This window comes from Tympanuchus pallidicinctus, unplaced genomic scaffold (assembly GCF_026119805.1).
Source record: "Tympanuchus pallidicinctus isolate F22 unplaced genomic scaffold, pur_lepc_1.0 scaffold7, whole genome shotgun sequence".
NCBI lineage: Eukaryota > Metazoa > Chordata > Aves > Galliformes > Phasianidae > Tympanuchus > Tympanuchus pallidicinctus.
In genome coordinates this window covers 20,677,534-20,694,275 of record NW_026294791.1, presented here as the reverse complement: position 1 = coordinate 20,694,275, position 16,742 = coordinate 20,677,534, and the positions used below count along the sequence as shown (strand labels likewise).

Genomic DNA, 16,742 nt, shown 5'->3' with positions numbered 1-16,742 from the left:
CTTTCTGTGGCTTGAGGGAGAGACTCAGCTATCCTTAGGATGTTCTTTTCAGCTCAGAATTGACCTTTTTGATTGCAGTACTGTAAGATGAGTGCACTTCTCTTCAACAAGCCTGTATGGGGTAGGTGATTAGAGCTAGCTGCTTTTGCCCGATATGTGTATTTTGAGAAGTGCTAGCTCAGAGTGCTCTTATAGTGAAATAATAGTGAGGATCCAGCAGAGTATTTAGTTTATCCCAGTGCATAAGTTGGCTTTTTTAGGACCATTTCTAGAAATAAAGTAACCTTGCATACTATCTTAAAAGGAAGATAATTATGCTAATCATTGCTGAGCCTGTAAGTCTGTTACTTCTAATTTCTCTCTGATATACTAAATGGCCACATTAATTCAAGATATAATCTAAATAAGCTGTGTCTTGTGTGTATCCTACAAATATCCTTAATTGTCACAATTTCTGTCCAGTAAAACACCTTTCAGATGTGTAATTCATTGTATAGACCTTGAAATAAAGTTATTGTTTAATAAGAAGTCTTATTGATTTTACATTTTAAGAAGGTGCATTTTCTTTTAGTGATGGATCGCAGCAGACTGGTGTGTTTTGTGCTTTGATGACCCTCTTGGAAAGTGCAGAAACTGAAGAAGTAATAGATGTTTTCCAAGTAGTGAAAGCTCTTCGTCGCAGCAGGCTGGGAGTGGTCTCTACCTTTGTAAGTAAATCCTGTGAAATAACAGGACTAATCACAAGGCTTCTCATCAGTCAAATATCCTCCTAACCATATGTGTTGTTTCTGCATAGGGAACACTAATTACAATCAGAATATGAACAGCCACCTACCACTACTTTAGAATTGGCCACTACTGATATAAATAAAGCAGTCTATGCTGTAATTGTAGCAGCAGTCCAAAGCTGGAATTGTAAAACAGATTACGGAAGGATGCATGTTGTACAATTACAAATAGCATAAACTGGTGTTTTTGCAGCTGCCCAAAGGACATGCAGGTACAGCGTCCTTTGGCTGAGTGGTTAGGGGGCTAACTCCATCGCACAGATTAGGAGCCCCCAACTTAGTTACTTTAAATCACTTAAGAGGTTTTGGATCTCTGTGGCATTTTCTGGTTTACTAACAAACCAAATGGTTTTGTCAGTATGGTGCAGACTATAGATAACTCTTCCAGAGTCTTCACGGTACAAGTTGTTTAATGCTTAGATACTCTGAAGAATGTGCTTTGGTGACTTCGCTTTGTAAAGCAAAAGTGCGATGCTTGGTGCATCTGATAAAGGCAGCTGCAGAGACATTACATACACATGAAATTGGAATATACCATAGAACCACTGTCCTCTCTGCCAGAAGCTGTGGAATCTGCTTCATATATGGTCCTGCACGTCCAGCTATGTGCTACATGTCTAAAATTTTAAAGAAGTAAGAATGAGATAATCTGTGGGCTCTGTGCATTCCATTCATACTATCCTCTTCTCTTTGTATTTAAGGAACATTACCAATTTCTGTATGACACCATTGCTCGTACCTATCCTGCCCAGAATGGACAAATAAAGAACAGCCAGCAGGAAGATAAGGTTGAATTTTGCAACGAAGTAGAGAAAAAAGATCAGGAAACTGATTTGATCACAATTGACCTTACTCCATCAACTCCAGAGGCAAATGATGCTCCTGAATGTTGCGATGATTTTAAGGCTGCAGACACAAATAAGGGGACAGAAAGTTCTACGAATGGGCCCACAACTCCAGTTTTAACTTAGAAAATTTTTTGGTATTTTCATACCAAACAAATCTTAACCACAGTAAGAAACATGATTTTTTTCCCCCTCCTTTTTGGAGAACATTTATATCGGATTTTCAAAGGTACAAATTTAAAGCAATACTTGAAACTTCTAAAGAGTGACAAAGAACTGTGAAAGTTAAATTTTTTGTAGATTTGCATCTAATGCTTCAAAAGCCTCCTCACTATCTTTATACTTTTCCATTTTAAAATATGTACAGTGTAATACTATATTCTTATTTTGAGCAGTGGGAAGTTTTTTTCTTCAATTCTCTAAGAAGGAGAAAAGCAACTCAACGCACCATGGCAAGCACGTTGCTAACGCAGCTCTGTGTTCAAAGCTTTCAGCAAGTAGAGCAACATAATGGGTAAGCATGCCTCCTATCATTTCAGGACTGCTGGCTAAGAATTGCTTTAATAATACTCTGAGGAACTTGTGGGACTCTGCCAAAGAATTCAAGAGGATAACATTTACATTTGTGTGCCAAGATTCTGACCCTCTATCCTCCCAGATCAATGTGGAACAGAAGTTTTGCATTTCTCTGTCTTGCCTCAAGATGTCCTTGTTGCTCCACAAAAATTCATCTGCAATTTCAATATTAGACTCGAAGAAGGGTTTGAGATTGAAATGACTGCAACAGTTCTGACAGAAAACTCATTCTGTTTATTCTTAGAGATGGAAATGCTTGCACATTTATTTCTTATGCTTATATCCTGTGATTTGAAGAGAATACTTCCACAAATGCACATGACTTTTTTTCAGAGCTGGAAAATACTTACATGCTTTTCTCCAAAGTGTAGATTTTTATTAGTACAGGGATTTTATTTTATTTTTGAGATTTTATATGTTATAGCTATGATAATTTTACTGTTTCTTGCTGCATTCTAGCAAATTAGTTAACAAAGTGGTAATTGTTTTCTTCTGTTGAAGTCTCTAAACTGGCCATTTTCTTCTAAAGGCCCAAAATCTTGTTCTATCCAACATGTGGATTTTAAAAAAACAACAAATTTCATTAGGAAAAGACACCATTAAATTCTTATGAAACTATATGAGCCTGGGTATGTGTCATAATTCTCTCATTACAGATGAACAAAGCTGATTTTCTTCTGCTGAAAGTCATTACAGAAACTTGCTCAACAGATGTAGTGCCACTTCACTTATCAGTGCATGTTCATAAATTCTCCTTCAAAACAAAATTGAAAATGTCTGGAGAGCTATGTAAACAACTGCAGGGGACCATTAGGTCAGGGACTGAACCAGGGATTGAGCAACTGGTGAAAGGACACGGCCAGCCCTGGGAGCACAGGTGCAAGCAATTCATCCAGGGTCCACCCCTCCCAAACCTCACTGATGGGCCGGCAGCCAGAGAGAAAGCATCTCTACTCCGAGATCACCTTTTTTGGGAGTTTTCAGTGAGCTCTGATCCTCGGAAAGGCATAAACTATTCCTTCTTCGTTACAGTTTGTGATCAATACCTTCCTCTGCTGATCCGAAATGTGTTCAAAAGGCAGTTCTATCTGCCGCCTATCTTTACAACAGTGTACTCTGTCACACTGCTTTGGTTAAAACATTAGTTTAATTTTGCTGCTAATATAGATCAAATAATTCATTCACAATTATCAGCTCGATTAAGTGCGTCCTTGACAGTTTTGCTTAAGTAAGTGGCAGCAATCACAGAGACAGTGGATTCTTCTCAGCAATGATCCGAATTCTCTTTCCAGCCAGCTCTGTGCTAAATCATTAACAAAGCTCTAGGGGCTTCTGTGATGGCAGGTCTTGAGGAACGCTTCTGGAGATCAAATGAGAAAAAAAGAGAAGCCTGAGACACTGATCTACTCACTGCGGATCATTGGGTGACAGAGAATACTTCATTTCTGTTTCTTCTTCTAAGATCTGGTTGACATGGAGCCTCTCTGGCTATTTCAGGCAGTATCTGAGTGCACAGACAGAGATCTCCCTTATTTGTAGGAATAACTGCAAATATTTCCCAAATCTTCATCCTGTGTAACTCTGGAGATACTCATTCATACTGGTTCCTTGAAAAACTGTTTGTCAGCCCTTCCAGCAACACTGGGGCTGTAAGCGTTCTGGAGCATTTCATTTTCATTTGGAAGCTGTTTCCTAGGAGGATTCTACTTCTCTTCTCTTGGCTACAGGAAAAATATCAGAAGTTTTCTTTTGAGCCGATTTTAGCACTTAGGATCACATTCTTTGTTTTGGAGAGCAAACCTCAGAATGTGGATTTTTTTTAAAAAAGTGCACAGAGAGTTGAAGATCGATTTGTGAATGCATTTTCAGTGAAGAATTCCGAGCGGTGTGAAATTCTGCTGTATGCACGTTCTTACTAGTCACCAAGACAGGGAAACAGAGCCTTACATGAAAACTGTCCCCACATGCTGAGTGGAAATGTCTTTCAGAGTATAATTCCTGGAGGGTAAACTGAGCTGTTGGCTTTTAATTATTTTCAAATTAAATAATGCTTCACACAATTAAATCTCGTAAAATCCCAATGTAACAATTGAGAGAGCCTGTCTTAATGCAGTTTAGAAGTTCTGATTGCTTGCAAGATCTTGCTGTGCATACACCAGGGTTGTATTTTTTTTGCCTTCTGTGCTGTCACCCGAGTTTCAGAAGTCCACCAGATGGTGACACAGTCTTTGTAGAGGAGTATTCATATGCTGGGACACTGCTTACAAACTCATAGGGGTAAGCTATGGGCATATCTGCAAGTCTTCCAGGAACCCAGTGAAGTGTATTACAGGTGGGGCACAAAGCGCAAACTAACAAGCTCTGCTCATAGGAAACTGACCTGACTTTGTTAAAGCACAACTTCATTGTAGTGGGCTGGATACCTGGTACAGCTCAAACCTGAGAAACAGACAGGCAAAGTATGATGGAAAACTGTTGATTTTCTCAGGTAGAGCTTAGATGCACAAAAACTGGTAATTGCTGCCTCCAACTAAAAGTTAGTTGTTGTTCAAAAGTATTTTATAATCTGAAATCTAGGCTAAAAATAAGTAAGTGACAGGTGTGCTGGGAGACAAGTTAAGCTAATCAAGGACTGATGTGACCCAAGGGGTTAGATTTCTGCTCAATTTACAGTCTAGAAGGTGATAGAAAAGTAGAAGAATGGTGATGCTATGTTAGTGAAGCCATGTGTGGGAAGATGTCAGAGAGGAAGGGTCCCTGAGCTTTCACAAGCTTCTGTTTGCCGAGGTGAGTACAATGGGATGAGTCGTGCATTCTCTTTAGTTTAGCTTTTTATGTTTCTTGTGCTCTGTAACGAACAAAGTAGTTACAGTATAACCTTTTGCGGGGGCTCTATGTTATGACTAACAACTACAGCACAATTTTTGAGATGGATGTTACCCAACACAGAAATATCAGTCCACTGAGTGTGGGATGCTGGCTCAGGGCATGGTGGTTGGGGGCACCTCTGAGGGGATCACAGAAACCCAATTGCTTTCATATAGCCCGCTCCCTCCCATCCCAGCTTCTACTGCTGTGTTTGAGCCCTTGCAGGGTACCTTTGTACCTGCTGCTTTTTGCACCCATACTGCTGAATAAAGCCATGGTTTTTGAGCTTTGCTGCAAAACAGGGAAACTAGCTTAAATCTTGTATGAAAAGAAGTGTGTCTGGCACATCCCAGAGTTTCATCTAAGAGCTACGAAAGAAAGTGAAATGCTAACAGTTTGACCCATTTGTTTGTGTGAGATGACAGAGAGGGTAAGAATGAGAAGTGGCTCAAGACAGGTGTTTCATTAAGTTGGAAATTATATCCTTTTTAAAACTTTCCTCAGAAAAGCTCTCCAGTAGCAATGCTTATCTCTCACACAAGGCATCTTGCTTTTGTACAGGCTCAGTGTTTTTTGTCTCTGTACATTCCCCATATTGCCTCTGAAAGAATATCAGAAATTCCCCAAGGGCTCTGCACAGCTGTGCCACAGCCATTTTTCCATACATAGAGCAACAGTTTGCCAAGACCCAGAGTGCTGTGCTGATTTCTGATCACTTTCAAGGGAAACCAAACCAAAAGGAACTTTTTAGTCACAGTACAGTGCACTTCTGTGTGCATCAGCTCTACTTCAGAAAAACATAAGGCTTCTGAGGAAATATGGGACCCAATACATTATAAACATATTGTACAGTATACATAAAAAGGTTTATACAAATGTTTCATAAGTTGATCTTTCAGTGCAAATGAAAGCAAGACGACAACTTCTAAGCTAAACTTCTAAACTAAGTAAGCTTGCTTTGGACCACTTTTAGCATTCAGCATCATGTTTTTTGTTCTGGAGAGCATCCCTCCTGGCTGCCTGCCTGTGCCTCAGCCTGCTGCATTTTCCTAGCCTATCCACCAGGCTGTGCTGGAATTCCTCAAACACCTTTTGCTCTGTTCAGAGCAGCTCAATTTCAAAGACCCGGAGCCACCTGGAGTAATGAGGATGAAATTTTTTTATTCCTACATGTGGATTATGTCTATCCAAGACCTGGTTAGAAGTGTACATGCTGTAACTGAACCGTCTTAGCCTGCCCTGTTTGGTTGTGGGTGTTGTTAATTGCTTTAAAGTAGGATTGCGTTCCCAACACAGAATTCAGTGCATTGTTGATTTGGTAACTCCTCAGGCTGAAAAAGAAAGTAGGAAAGAAAGCAGTGAAATAGTGTCTCTCTACTAATTTCTCTGTGGAGCAATACAGCACAGAGACAATACTGAATTGTGTGACTGTTGAACTTTGGAACAGTGGTTCTCTAAAGTGACTTTCCAAAAACTTAACCAGAGGTGAGCTGCAATAGACTGCATGCATGCAGAGTAAATCAGTGTTTGCATCAGCATCTACCAAGAAATCAGTTCCCCTTATGCTGCAATGTAAGTCATCTTTCATGATCTTCAACTGCAAAGAAATATGGTTAAAAAAATGATGATAGTAAATTTTCACTCAAAATTGAAGTTCTTGCCAAACGCAGGCATTTGGCCAGAGGTGTTAGCTTTGATTTGAAAAAACAACAACAACAACAACAAAAAAACAGAAAATGAATCATTTTTCATCCAATTTTACTGACATTAACATCATTTTGGGAACAACCATATCTTATTCTAACTTTAGCACTGACTTCAGTTTTACTCTCATCTTATATGAAATATTTAAATGTATTCTTTTTAATGTATCATTTTGTCATTGAAAGCACTTGAAGACTAAAACAGCTCAGTATCATTAAAAGTATTTCCGTTTTCCATGCTGATTTTTAACATGTTTTCTATTCAGCAGTAAAATGAAATTCTGACTTCATGTATTGATTCAGGATAAATACTCACTGAACAGGAACTCAATTTCTTAAATGGCATTAATAAATTATTCCATAAGGAGCCGTGTCTCCTTCTCAAGAGAGTGAGTGATTGTCACGATCAGACGGTGTCTTGCCCCAGCCGCAAAGGAAAGACATTCTTGAGTGTGCTGGTAGGAGTGTGCAACCCACTTAGCAGCAGACAGCCCCAGTCTGATCCCCCACAGTCCAGTGAGTCAGTCTGCCTTTTCCTTTGGTAGCTCTTGCTCGAATTTCTGAATTGGATATCATTGGATCGTTAAAGTTGAAAAAACTGTTGTGATCATCTCGTCCAGCCATCAACCCATCACTGCCATGCCACTAAACTATTTCACTCAGTGCCACATCTACACCTTCTTTGAATGCCTCCACAGACCATGACACCAGCACCTTGCTGGACAGGCTGTTCCAGTGCCTCACCACTCTTTCAGAGAAGAAACTTTTTACTAATAACCAACCTGAACCTTCCTGGCACAACTTGATGCCATTATCTCCTGTCTTATCAGCCTACTGGAATATCCTACCAGAACATTTACATCAGCTTTCTAGGTTTTCTCCCTATTTGTTACATTCATTATTTAATTAACTTGATTAACTCCCAACCCTAGCCCTGCCCTCCCTGTGTTATGAAACAAGTGCACCCTGCATCTACTCTTCCAATGGCATTACACCTCTTTGGATTTACTGGCTGTGCAAAGTTCATGTACCACTTGGGTTGGCGTGCAGGGGCTGACTTGCTGTCACAGCATGGTGTTGCTGGAGCCTGTGATATCCTCCCTGGGACCTGACACCACTGTGCAGTCAATGAGGCCAGAGATATCAGGGCAGCAGCACAGTGGCCCTGCCACGCTATGGTCTCTGCTTTAGTACTTCTGGAGATTGCAGAGATTTTAGATCTTTCATATTCAGCATGTAGGAAAAGCAATGACTCTTGTAAAACCAGTGGTGCAAGCTGAGTATTTAGAATAAAAATTGGAACTTTATTGATATAAAATATTATTTATAATGACCTTTGCAGAATTTAAAGTTGAGTTAAGCACGTAGAGATGAGAGAAAAGCAAGTTAGCTGAGTTCATTGCCTTACAGAGAGGATGCTCTGGACATTTCCTTCCAAGGCCCACTTCTGCTCTGAGCTATTTAGCTGCAGATTCTGCATCCAAAGTGCATCCACCCATCACCTGCACAGCTGAGATTTTATTGTGAGAGCTTGTCCTACAACTGGTAGGAAAGAAATATTCACAAACTAGATATCTTGTTCTCAATTTTTCCATCTAGCAGGAAGTTTTCTGATGGTGTTCTGTGAGAGACAGTTTCAAAACTGCTATTTTTGACTTCCTAACTCAGTACTCCTTGAAGCTACGGGTTTTGCACTGCAACACAGAGATGTATTAACAATCCCACATCTCATTTTCTGATATCCCCATAGCCTTCTAGTGGGCACCTTTTCTTAGCAAGAAGCTTCACTAAAATAGCACAGGCATGAGGCCAGCCGCGGTGCTCGCTGTGTGGCAGGAAGCTGCTGGCAGAAGGCACTGCTGGAGAGGGAGTAAGGAGGCTTGGACTGAGATGGCCTCACGCTCTTACTCTCTTTATGTAAAGAAATACTCAGGAGTCATCGAATGAGTGTTATTCAATAGCCAGTTCCACCTCTTCTCCCTTTTCTCCTTCAAAGCTTTTGGATGAAGCAGGTGGGTATGGTATTTTTTTTTTTTTTTTTTAATGGAATTTTCTTTTGCTTTGGTTCTTTCCTGTATTGTACTTTAAATTGCAGCTAGCACTCTATTACTCAACTTCAGGTTTTTGCTTGCAACTAAAGATATAAATAAATCAAGAGTTTGTTTAGTTTAATTCCTGTGCTGCAATTTTTTTCTCCCAACTGTCATTATGAATTAGTCATTTCTTTGCTCAAAACCATCAAGTACAACAGCATCCAAGGTAAATACTTCAATAAATCAAGCCTGATAAATTAAATAGTTATAACTTCAAAAAATCTAAGATAAATAGGAAGAAGGAGAATATTTTTATAGGGTTTATTCAGGTTTCCTTGGCAAGAGCTCGAACTACAGTAGACATCCCAGCCAGTGCATTCCCCTGCAACCTGACACTCTTGGCTGAGAGACATCACAAACACAGACGAGTGACCGTGTGACGGTAACTGCTCTGAACAGCTACAACTGCGTGCTGATGGCCCCTCTGAAGTGGTTCACAGGCAGAGCTTGTATGCAGGGTGCTGTTAGCAGGTAGCAGGAGAAGCCCAGCTGGAAGACAGAGCAGGAGGCACCTCTACATCAAGCAAGTCGGCTTGTATGCAAGGGAGAAATGCAGATGCCCTGCTGTTCTGCTGGACTTCCAAAAGGGAAAAGTGTGTACCAGCCTGAGTAACAAAGAATTTGTAGCCAATTAGATCATTTTATGGCAGCATTTAAGTGAAAAAATGCAAAATGCACTAATCATATCTAAGCCAAGTAATAAAGGCATGTAGTAGAAACTCAGTTGTTAACTCTCCTTGCTTTCTGGTACTGGTTGCCTATTGTAAATCTGAAGCGTACATTCTGTAAGGCTACTTCATGATTCCCAAATGATCAACGCAGCCTCTTCATAGAGGTACGCAGGGCTAGCAGTACACGTACTAAATCTGTGAGCAGCTACAGCTCTATGAAAGGGTAGAAAGCAATATTATGAAGAAAGAAGTAAATTTTCCTACTGCAATTACACTGAAGTAAAGGAAAAACCCCAGTGTCGGGGTTCAGCACTAGAAAAGACAGATTTGAAAATGGAAGGTGTTTTCCTCTCATACAGAGTCTGTCCAACGTGGGGATTTTCTGGCAGTAAGTGCATCATCTTCCTCCTCTAGTACAGAGCATGTCTGATGACGTTAGGCAGACTCTGGAGGGCAGCTGTTATGAAGGAGAGCTCAAGAAACTGTGCTGCCTCAAGGCCCTGAAGCAGCCTTTTTACTTTTATGTCTTGGCTAATGAATAGACTGCCCTTTGGCATCTCTTACATAAGCCAAGAGCTTTTCAAGTCCAATGCATTTCACATTCTCTAGAAAAACAAATTTTCTGACCCAATTGGATAATGCGTAAGCAATTCCCTGGGTTGTAGCCTTCCCTGAGTTTTCCCAGTGTGTGCTTTTGCCTGCACAAGGCATATCAAGAGCTTTGGGGAAGCAATTCCAGGGACAAATTGCTATTGTAATGTTGCTTAAAATTGTCCAGTAATGTTGATATGATCTCTTCATTATTCTGAACTTAGGCTCTGCTCCTTACCAACTAAAATTAGTGGGATTCTTTCCAGTGGTTTTGCTGTGCGATATTTTGGGTTTTAAATAAGAGGAGAAAACACGAATAGATGACATTCAATATATATTTTTTGTTTTTCTGAACCAGAGATACTAATGCTCACAAATACAGTCTCCCAAGGGGAGAACAGAGGTTATATACATAAAAAATGTGCATTTGGCACAATAATGTACCTTGAAGCTTCTCAGTCTTTGGATTCTGCTGCCCTATAGGTAGAGAAGAGCACAGGATAGGTCCGTGGTGAACTCTTAGTATTAACTTTCACATTCTGCTTCCTTAAGAGAAAGGATACAATAATCAGTTCTGTTTCACCTGGAGCCCATGGTAACATTGGCCCCTAGCCAACAAAGATCTAAGAATATGCCTTCCTGCTAATTTGGCTCAGTGATAAGACCCCTGCCAGCAGTAGGGAAACTGTATGTGGTGACCCTTGATTCCTTGGCAAACAGGCACAGAATATGAACAGCAAGTGGGAAATTCCTATTGACCTGGTTATAGCGTTTTTCAGAGTCTCACACCTGTTTCTTTTTCAAATCCTGTCTTCCTTTGTGTTGGATTTTTGTGTGTTTGTGTGTGCAAAAGATCAAAGCAAGGAGTAGCAGGAATTTGCCCTTAGAAGTGGTTCTTGTTACATCAAGATTCAGTCCAGCAGACTAAAAATCAGCATTTAGTTAAGAAAGAGAGAAGGAAAGAAGAAAAAGAAGTAAACCATCATCAGAAATACAATCTCTGCTGTTTCATGGATTTTTTTTTTATAGGGCCTATTACATGAACATCATTGAAGGACACATAAGTACCTGTTACTATCTCAGAGTTAAGCAACAGGGAAGTGTAATTAAACATGCTATTCTAGTGGGCTTGAAACCTATTTGCAATCAAGCAAACCATTGGGCTTTTCAGCAGGTTTGGCAATCTCCCTTCAGAAGAGGCCCAGCGCTGGGACAGGAGCCACATTTTGCTACCCTGACTGAGATGCATTGATGGGAACGAGTGGGAGTTTGCAGAGAGTCCAGCTGCACCAAGCCTTGCTCTGGCCAGGATTAATCTTTCACTTTTATGAGCACTGAATTTCACCAACATTTATCCCCAAATTAAAGAAAACTAACAAAATCATGTTACTAAAGCAAATGAACTTTGTTGGTTTGTTTTCTGTGTAAAACAAAGCAAAGTCTTATTTAATCTTTGTTGCCTTGGATAAGGGGAATGTGGTATGACAGACCTTTCACAGCCTCCTGGTTGTACCTGAATTAATTTGTCAAGAGGAAAATGGAAATGATTCCACATCAGTTTGTGGTTTCTTTTCATCCTCCAGATAACTGGGGCAGAACAGTCCAAATGTGATGAATCTTCACTGCAATGCTGGCATTAGAAGGTGTCACACAGAGGAGTATAGGGCAGAAGCTCCTCTGCTAATGCTAAGCCAGGGAGCTGGGAGCCACCACTGATGAGATACAGTCCAACCATGCTGTTCCTGCACTCCCACCAGAATTAATTAGTCCAGCTGGGAGGGAGGACAGATCTGCCTGGGCAGACTGCAAAGACAGAGCAGCTACAGTGCTTGGTACCTCACCGAATGAGTTTGGAGCAACACAGACTTGACGTCAGAAAGTTGTGCTGACTTAAGGGTAAGGCAGATAACACTGCTTGTGAGATCAGTTTTCTCAAAGACACGTGCACAATGCACAAAAAGAAAAATCCAAACCAAAACAAAACAAATATTTTTCCTCCTATGCTTCTCCTTTTAGGTATAGTTTCAAGAGAAGCAAGAGTCTGACTGCTAAAAAAGCCACTCTCTATGAGGTCAGCAAAACAGGTTAAACTGTAGCAAAACAGTACCCTTTCCCATCTGATACTTCCAAAGCTGCAGCAGTTTGGCAGAGTGTGAGCAGAATGGGAGTAAGGACTTTCAAAGCTATCTATTAAATTTGCATGTCCATTTCAATTTTGTTAATGGAGTCAAAATCCAAGGTTGATGATCAAAACCAGAAATCTCTGGAGAAATGCAAGGTATGATTAAGATTTAAATAGCTGAGAAAGTAGAAGATGATGTCTTCTGTTATGCCCTTATCCATTCTGGAAGTAAGTGAAAATAATCCAGAAGAAGGAGGACTGATTAAACTTCAGAGCAGCTTTTGCAGGCATTTCTGTTTCTCTGCATCCTTTCTGTTTTTGAATGCTGAACTCTAAATTTGTCTGAGTCTAAATTAGAGACTAAAGCTCAAAAAGAAGCTTAGGAAAAAATTGAGAAGAAATTACAAGGAGGTGTTTGGTGGCTTTGTGGGCAGAATGTCACTGAGAAAAATCTTAGTGTTCTCTTCAAAAGCAGCAAACCTGGATTTCCTTTCTGATACAAAGATGGTTCTTCTACTTTCAAATTAGCAGTCTTTATTAGTGTAGACTTTGTCACCTTTGTCATGAAAGAAAATCACACACTGCTCTAGCTGTCTGAATTGTTTTTTTCTCATGATGTTCAGGAGCATCCATCAGACCTTAATAATTGCAGTTCCACATGACAAAAAAAAAAAAAAAAAAAAAATCAAACATTTTTAAGAGAAGCAACACTAATGGGGAGAAATGTTAACAGGAGTACTGATTCATGTAATTAATGAAGGCAGGCAGGAACTGTGGAGAGTGAAAGAGCTGTTGGAACATGCTTTTCCTGAGAGAACACCTAAATTAAGAGGCTGTCGAGACATATGTTTCATAGTGTTGGCAACCCAGGTGTAACAAATTTCCAAGATGGCTATTAGTGAGTACTTACAGCTAAAAAAGCATTTCTAATTTCTTGCTGAATATGGAGACTTAAGTGTCAAGGGAAACATGGAACTGTGAGCAGAAGTGAAGGTCACAGGGGATACATGTGCAAAATGATGCCCTTTAGCAGGGAAATTGTTGATGACTTCCACACGTGATGGTCTTCAAATTAACTGTTGATTAATGAAAAAGAACCTCAAATGGAGGGAGTGGAAAGATCAACTCCAACTTTCTTAGCGCAGAAATTTTCACTTTCAATGTCGTGCTTTTGTCTTGGACGAAGGATCTTTCATCTGGTTTGACATGGTGATTCCTGTCTTTTTGTATTTGCTTTTCTTTCAGTGTATTTTAGAATAACATTAGTTGCATTGGGGAAAACAAAACAAATGAAAAAAGGCCCACCAATTATTTTTATTTTCTGAGTGCTACACTGTTTTTCATTTATAGATCAGTTTCTTATGATGAGACAATGGGATTCTCTTTCCTGAATGTGATTCATGGATGCCTGAAAGCATTATTTGTTTTTCCCTGGGGCTGTTTTGCAGAACAGAGGCAGGAGCCAAGCATGACTTTCAAGACATTTTATCACCTGTATTACTCTGTTCCTTTAAAGTAGCGGCCAATAATCTGCAACGGTAAAGCATTTAGGCACGTGATATAAAGCAGAGTAGATCTTTGTGCAATTTTGATATATTTGAAGTATCTCGTTACTATGTTAGTTTGTTTCACATCTTTCTTTTCTTTTTTCTTTTTTTCTTTTTTCTTCTTTTTCTTTTCCTTTTTCTTTTTTTTCATGTGGAAAGCCTCATTGAATTTTAAATGAGGGGTAAAGAGAACAGGTGCAGCTTTTGGTGTTAAACAAAACATTTTCTATCCTGCATCTCAAATCAGGATTCATAAGCCTGGATTAATGGGATTTATGTAACTCAAGGAGAATAGGGACTGCTAGGCAAAAACTTTCTTCTTTACATTTTACAAAAACTGGTGATACATGTGCTGTATATTTAATTAAAAAATGCATCTGTCAGGAGCACTTTCTACACTTTTGCTTGTTGTGTGCATTGTGTCTATTTTATTTCTATTTCTATCACAGAACATTACTGTCCAGGTTGTGATGTTATATGTGAAGAGTTTTTGCAATGCTTAGCAAAGTTCTGAATCCCTAAGAACTGGATTCTGGAGTGGTCAGGTGGCATTTCTGCAAAAGCTTTCCAACATCCCTTTCAATGTTTATTGCCTCCTTTGAGGCAATTAGAAGTCTAACGCAACAGCTGTTTCTGATCATATGAGCGATATGATTTATAAGCCATGAGTGTCAGAAACAGAAACATTCTGAATTCTTTGCAGTGTTCAACAGATTTTGAACTGCCACAGTAAAACAGAGGTCCCAGGTAAAGGAGATTGTTTATGCATTTAATAAGAATTGGTGCAACTCAAGAGACCGTGCTTCATTCACATCAAAAACAAACAACAGTGACGTCATGGCTTTAAAAGATGAAATTCTGTTTGCCTGAATAAACCAAAAAGTGCTCAGGAAACTTTTGGCAGCTGGTGCTCATGCTACCATTGCTACTGTGTAACTGTTGTTGTTTAATATCAGAAGTCCCTTTGTGGTCAGGCATCCTCGTTAGTTACCATTAACTGAACAATTAATAACAGCTGGCCAAAGGGCAGTGGAAGTAGGAGCACAGGTAGGAATGTGGCATTTAAACAGCACGAAGTTTGGAGAGTGTTAGAGTTCTGTAATCACTGAGAGAGTGAACAAATGAACACCCTGCAGGCCTACAAGGGCAGGCACACTCGTGACGCATGCACTGCTGCAGCAGGCAGCACAGAGGCCAGCCTGCCGCCATGTTGTGGGCGCTATTTTGTGTGTGTGTGGGGGGGGGGGGATGCGCCCTGAGGGAAGGGCAGCAAGCAGCTGCCTCAGAGCGTGCTGAGTGCTTCCAGAAACTTCCACCAAGAATTACTCAGACGTTACAGGTAAGAACCGAGTTTCTGGCACTGCACAGCGAATGCCCTGTTGCTAGACAAAGCAGTAGCTCAACAGGTGCAGCTGGTAATGAGGCAGGTGGCCAGGAGGGCTGAAGCAGAGAGCTGGACTTTGGGCGGGGAGGCATTTTGGTGCACTCAGCTCACGGTGCTGAGGGACCCCCAGGGATCTGGGAGCAGCACCTCGGGGAGCCCCACACAGCCCCGCTGTGCTCGGATAGCCAACTCCTGCTTGAAGTGTTGCTGTTCTGTGGTATGGCCCAAAGGGAAGCTGAAGAGGCAGCTCAGAGCAAGGTCTTGAGGCAGGTGGCCGTGAGCGCACAGCTGCTGTGTGGGTGCCAGGGCTGATGGGCAGCACCTGGGCCTAGCCTCCCACCAAGTCCTGGTCGGGCAGCACCATCCCTCAGCAGAAGCTATATAGGGCAGTTTCTAGCAGGCAGCAACCCTCATTCTCTGGGGTAGCTCCTCAGGAGAGGAATAAGGTGCTTAGGTGAGTATTTTCTCTTAACATTTCTTACAGCTATGATTAGCTAGCGTTTCATCTAAATGGTAACAGTAATGTTTGTGTAAGTGTGGTCCCTGTTTTGCTGTTCCAGGCTCTTTGTTTTTATTCCTTTGTAGCATGAAGCTCTGTGCGCTTGGCTATGCACACTCATAGGCTGTGATGTGGAGACGAGATTTAGATCTGCTAATGGTATTTATATGGAAAAGTTTTAATGAATTATTGCCCTAATTGTAGCATCATGTTTCTTAACAAACATCTCTTGTGCACACTGTTGGTGTTGTAGACTGTTTCTTTTGGTACTATAGTATGCCCTGAGCTGGGCTAGAATATTCTTGCTATGGATTCTGAGAGGTGAGCCAGTGCCAGAGGGAGGAGCAATCTTAGTGCAGTTTTTGTTCTAGAAGATAAGTAACGTTGACTGTCTAATTGTGTATACAATTTGCCTTTCCTGGTACTAGGAAGACCTTTATTGGTCTGAGTGTAAATGTGATCACTTTACTCTTTTTCAGTTGTGTTTCAGAGGTAAGGAAACACATAACTTGCATTTGCATTTTACCAGTGCTCCCATGTGAGCCAACTAGCAGCTACTTTGGATTAGAAGAAAATAAGGGAGAAATTAAGTAAACTTTTTTTTTTTTTTATTGAGTTAGAACTTATCTTTATATTAAATCTTGTCTATGGAATTAGTAAAGTAAAGACTGAGAACATGGTCTGAGTGTTACTAGCAAATGTAAAATAAGATGAATTGTTTACTATGTAATAGTAATACTATGTATTACTATTGTTTACTAATTGTTTACTATGTATTCAAGAATATTAATCTTTATTGACAGAAGAATGTTGTCATAAAATGATTATACAACTTCAATAAACAAAAATAACGTATTAACAAAAATAGAAAATGAACTTTGATTCTGAGAACTGTACAAGCATTTACACTCTATAATCAAAATATGTGGTTGTGCTATGGGAGCAAATGAAAAATGATGTATGAGATGTGCATTATGTGGAATAAGTTATTTTGTAATGTCAAAGATTAAAACAGCTTTTTTGTGTCAAATTGGAGGCTCTACAATGCAGAGCTT

The 16,742-nt window shown here is 40.2% G+C and overlaps 1 protein-coding gene and 1 long non-coding RNA gene across 10 annotated transcripts in view; both read left to right on the top strand.

Annotated features, from left to right (window-relative positions):
* PTPRC (protein tyrosine phosphatase receptor type C) overlaps window positions 1-2,829 on the top strand; it is a 59,207-nt gene extending 56,378 nt beyond the window's left edge. For all 8 annotated transcript variants that reach the window (XM_052665837.1, XM_052665845.1, XM_052665844.1 and 5 more), the window contains 2 exons: window positions 572-707; window positions 1,490-2,829. In XM_052665837.1, coding sequence (XP_052521797.1) covers window positions 572-707; window positions 1,490-1,759 — 406 coding nt within the window. In that variant the 3' untranslated portion in view covers window positions 1,760-2,829. The remainder of the gene's footprint in view (window positions 1-571; window positions 708-1,489) is intronic.
* Window positions 2,830-15,058: 12,229 nt separating this feature from the next.
* Window positions 15,059-16,742, top strand: part of LOC128072509 (uncharacterized) — a 46,996-nt gene continuing 45,312 nt past the window's right edge. The window contains exon 1 of one of the 2 annotated variants that reach the window (XR_008202311.1): window positions 15,059-15,143. This is a non-coding gene — a long non-coding RNA (uncharacterized LOC128072509). Of the gene's footprint in view, window positions 15,144-15,245; window positions 15,643-16,742 lie in introns of those variants that run through there. The other variant, XR_008202310.1, reaches the window with a different exon arrangement.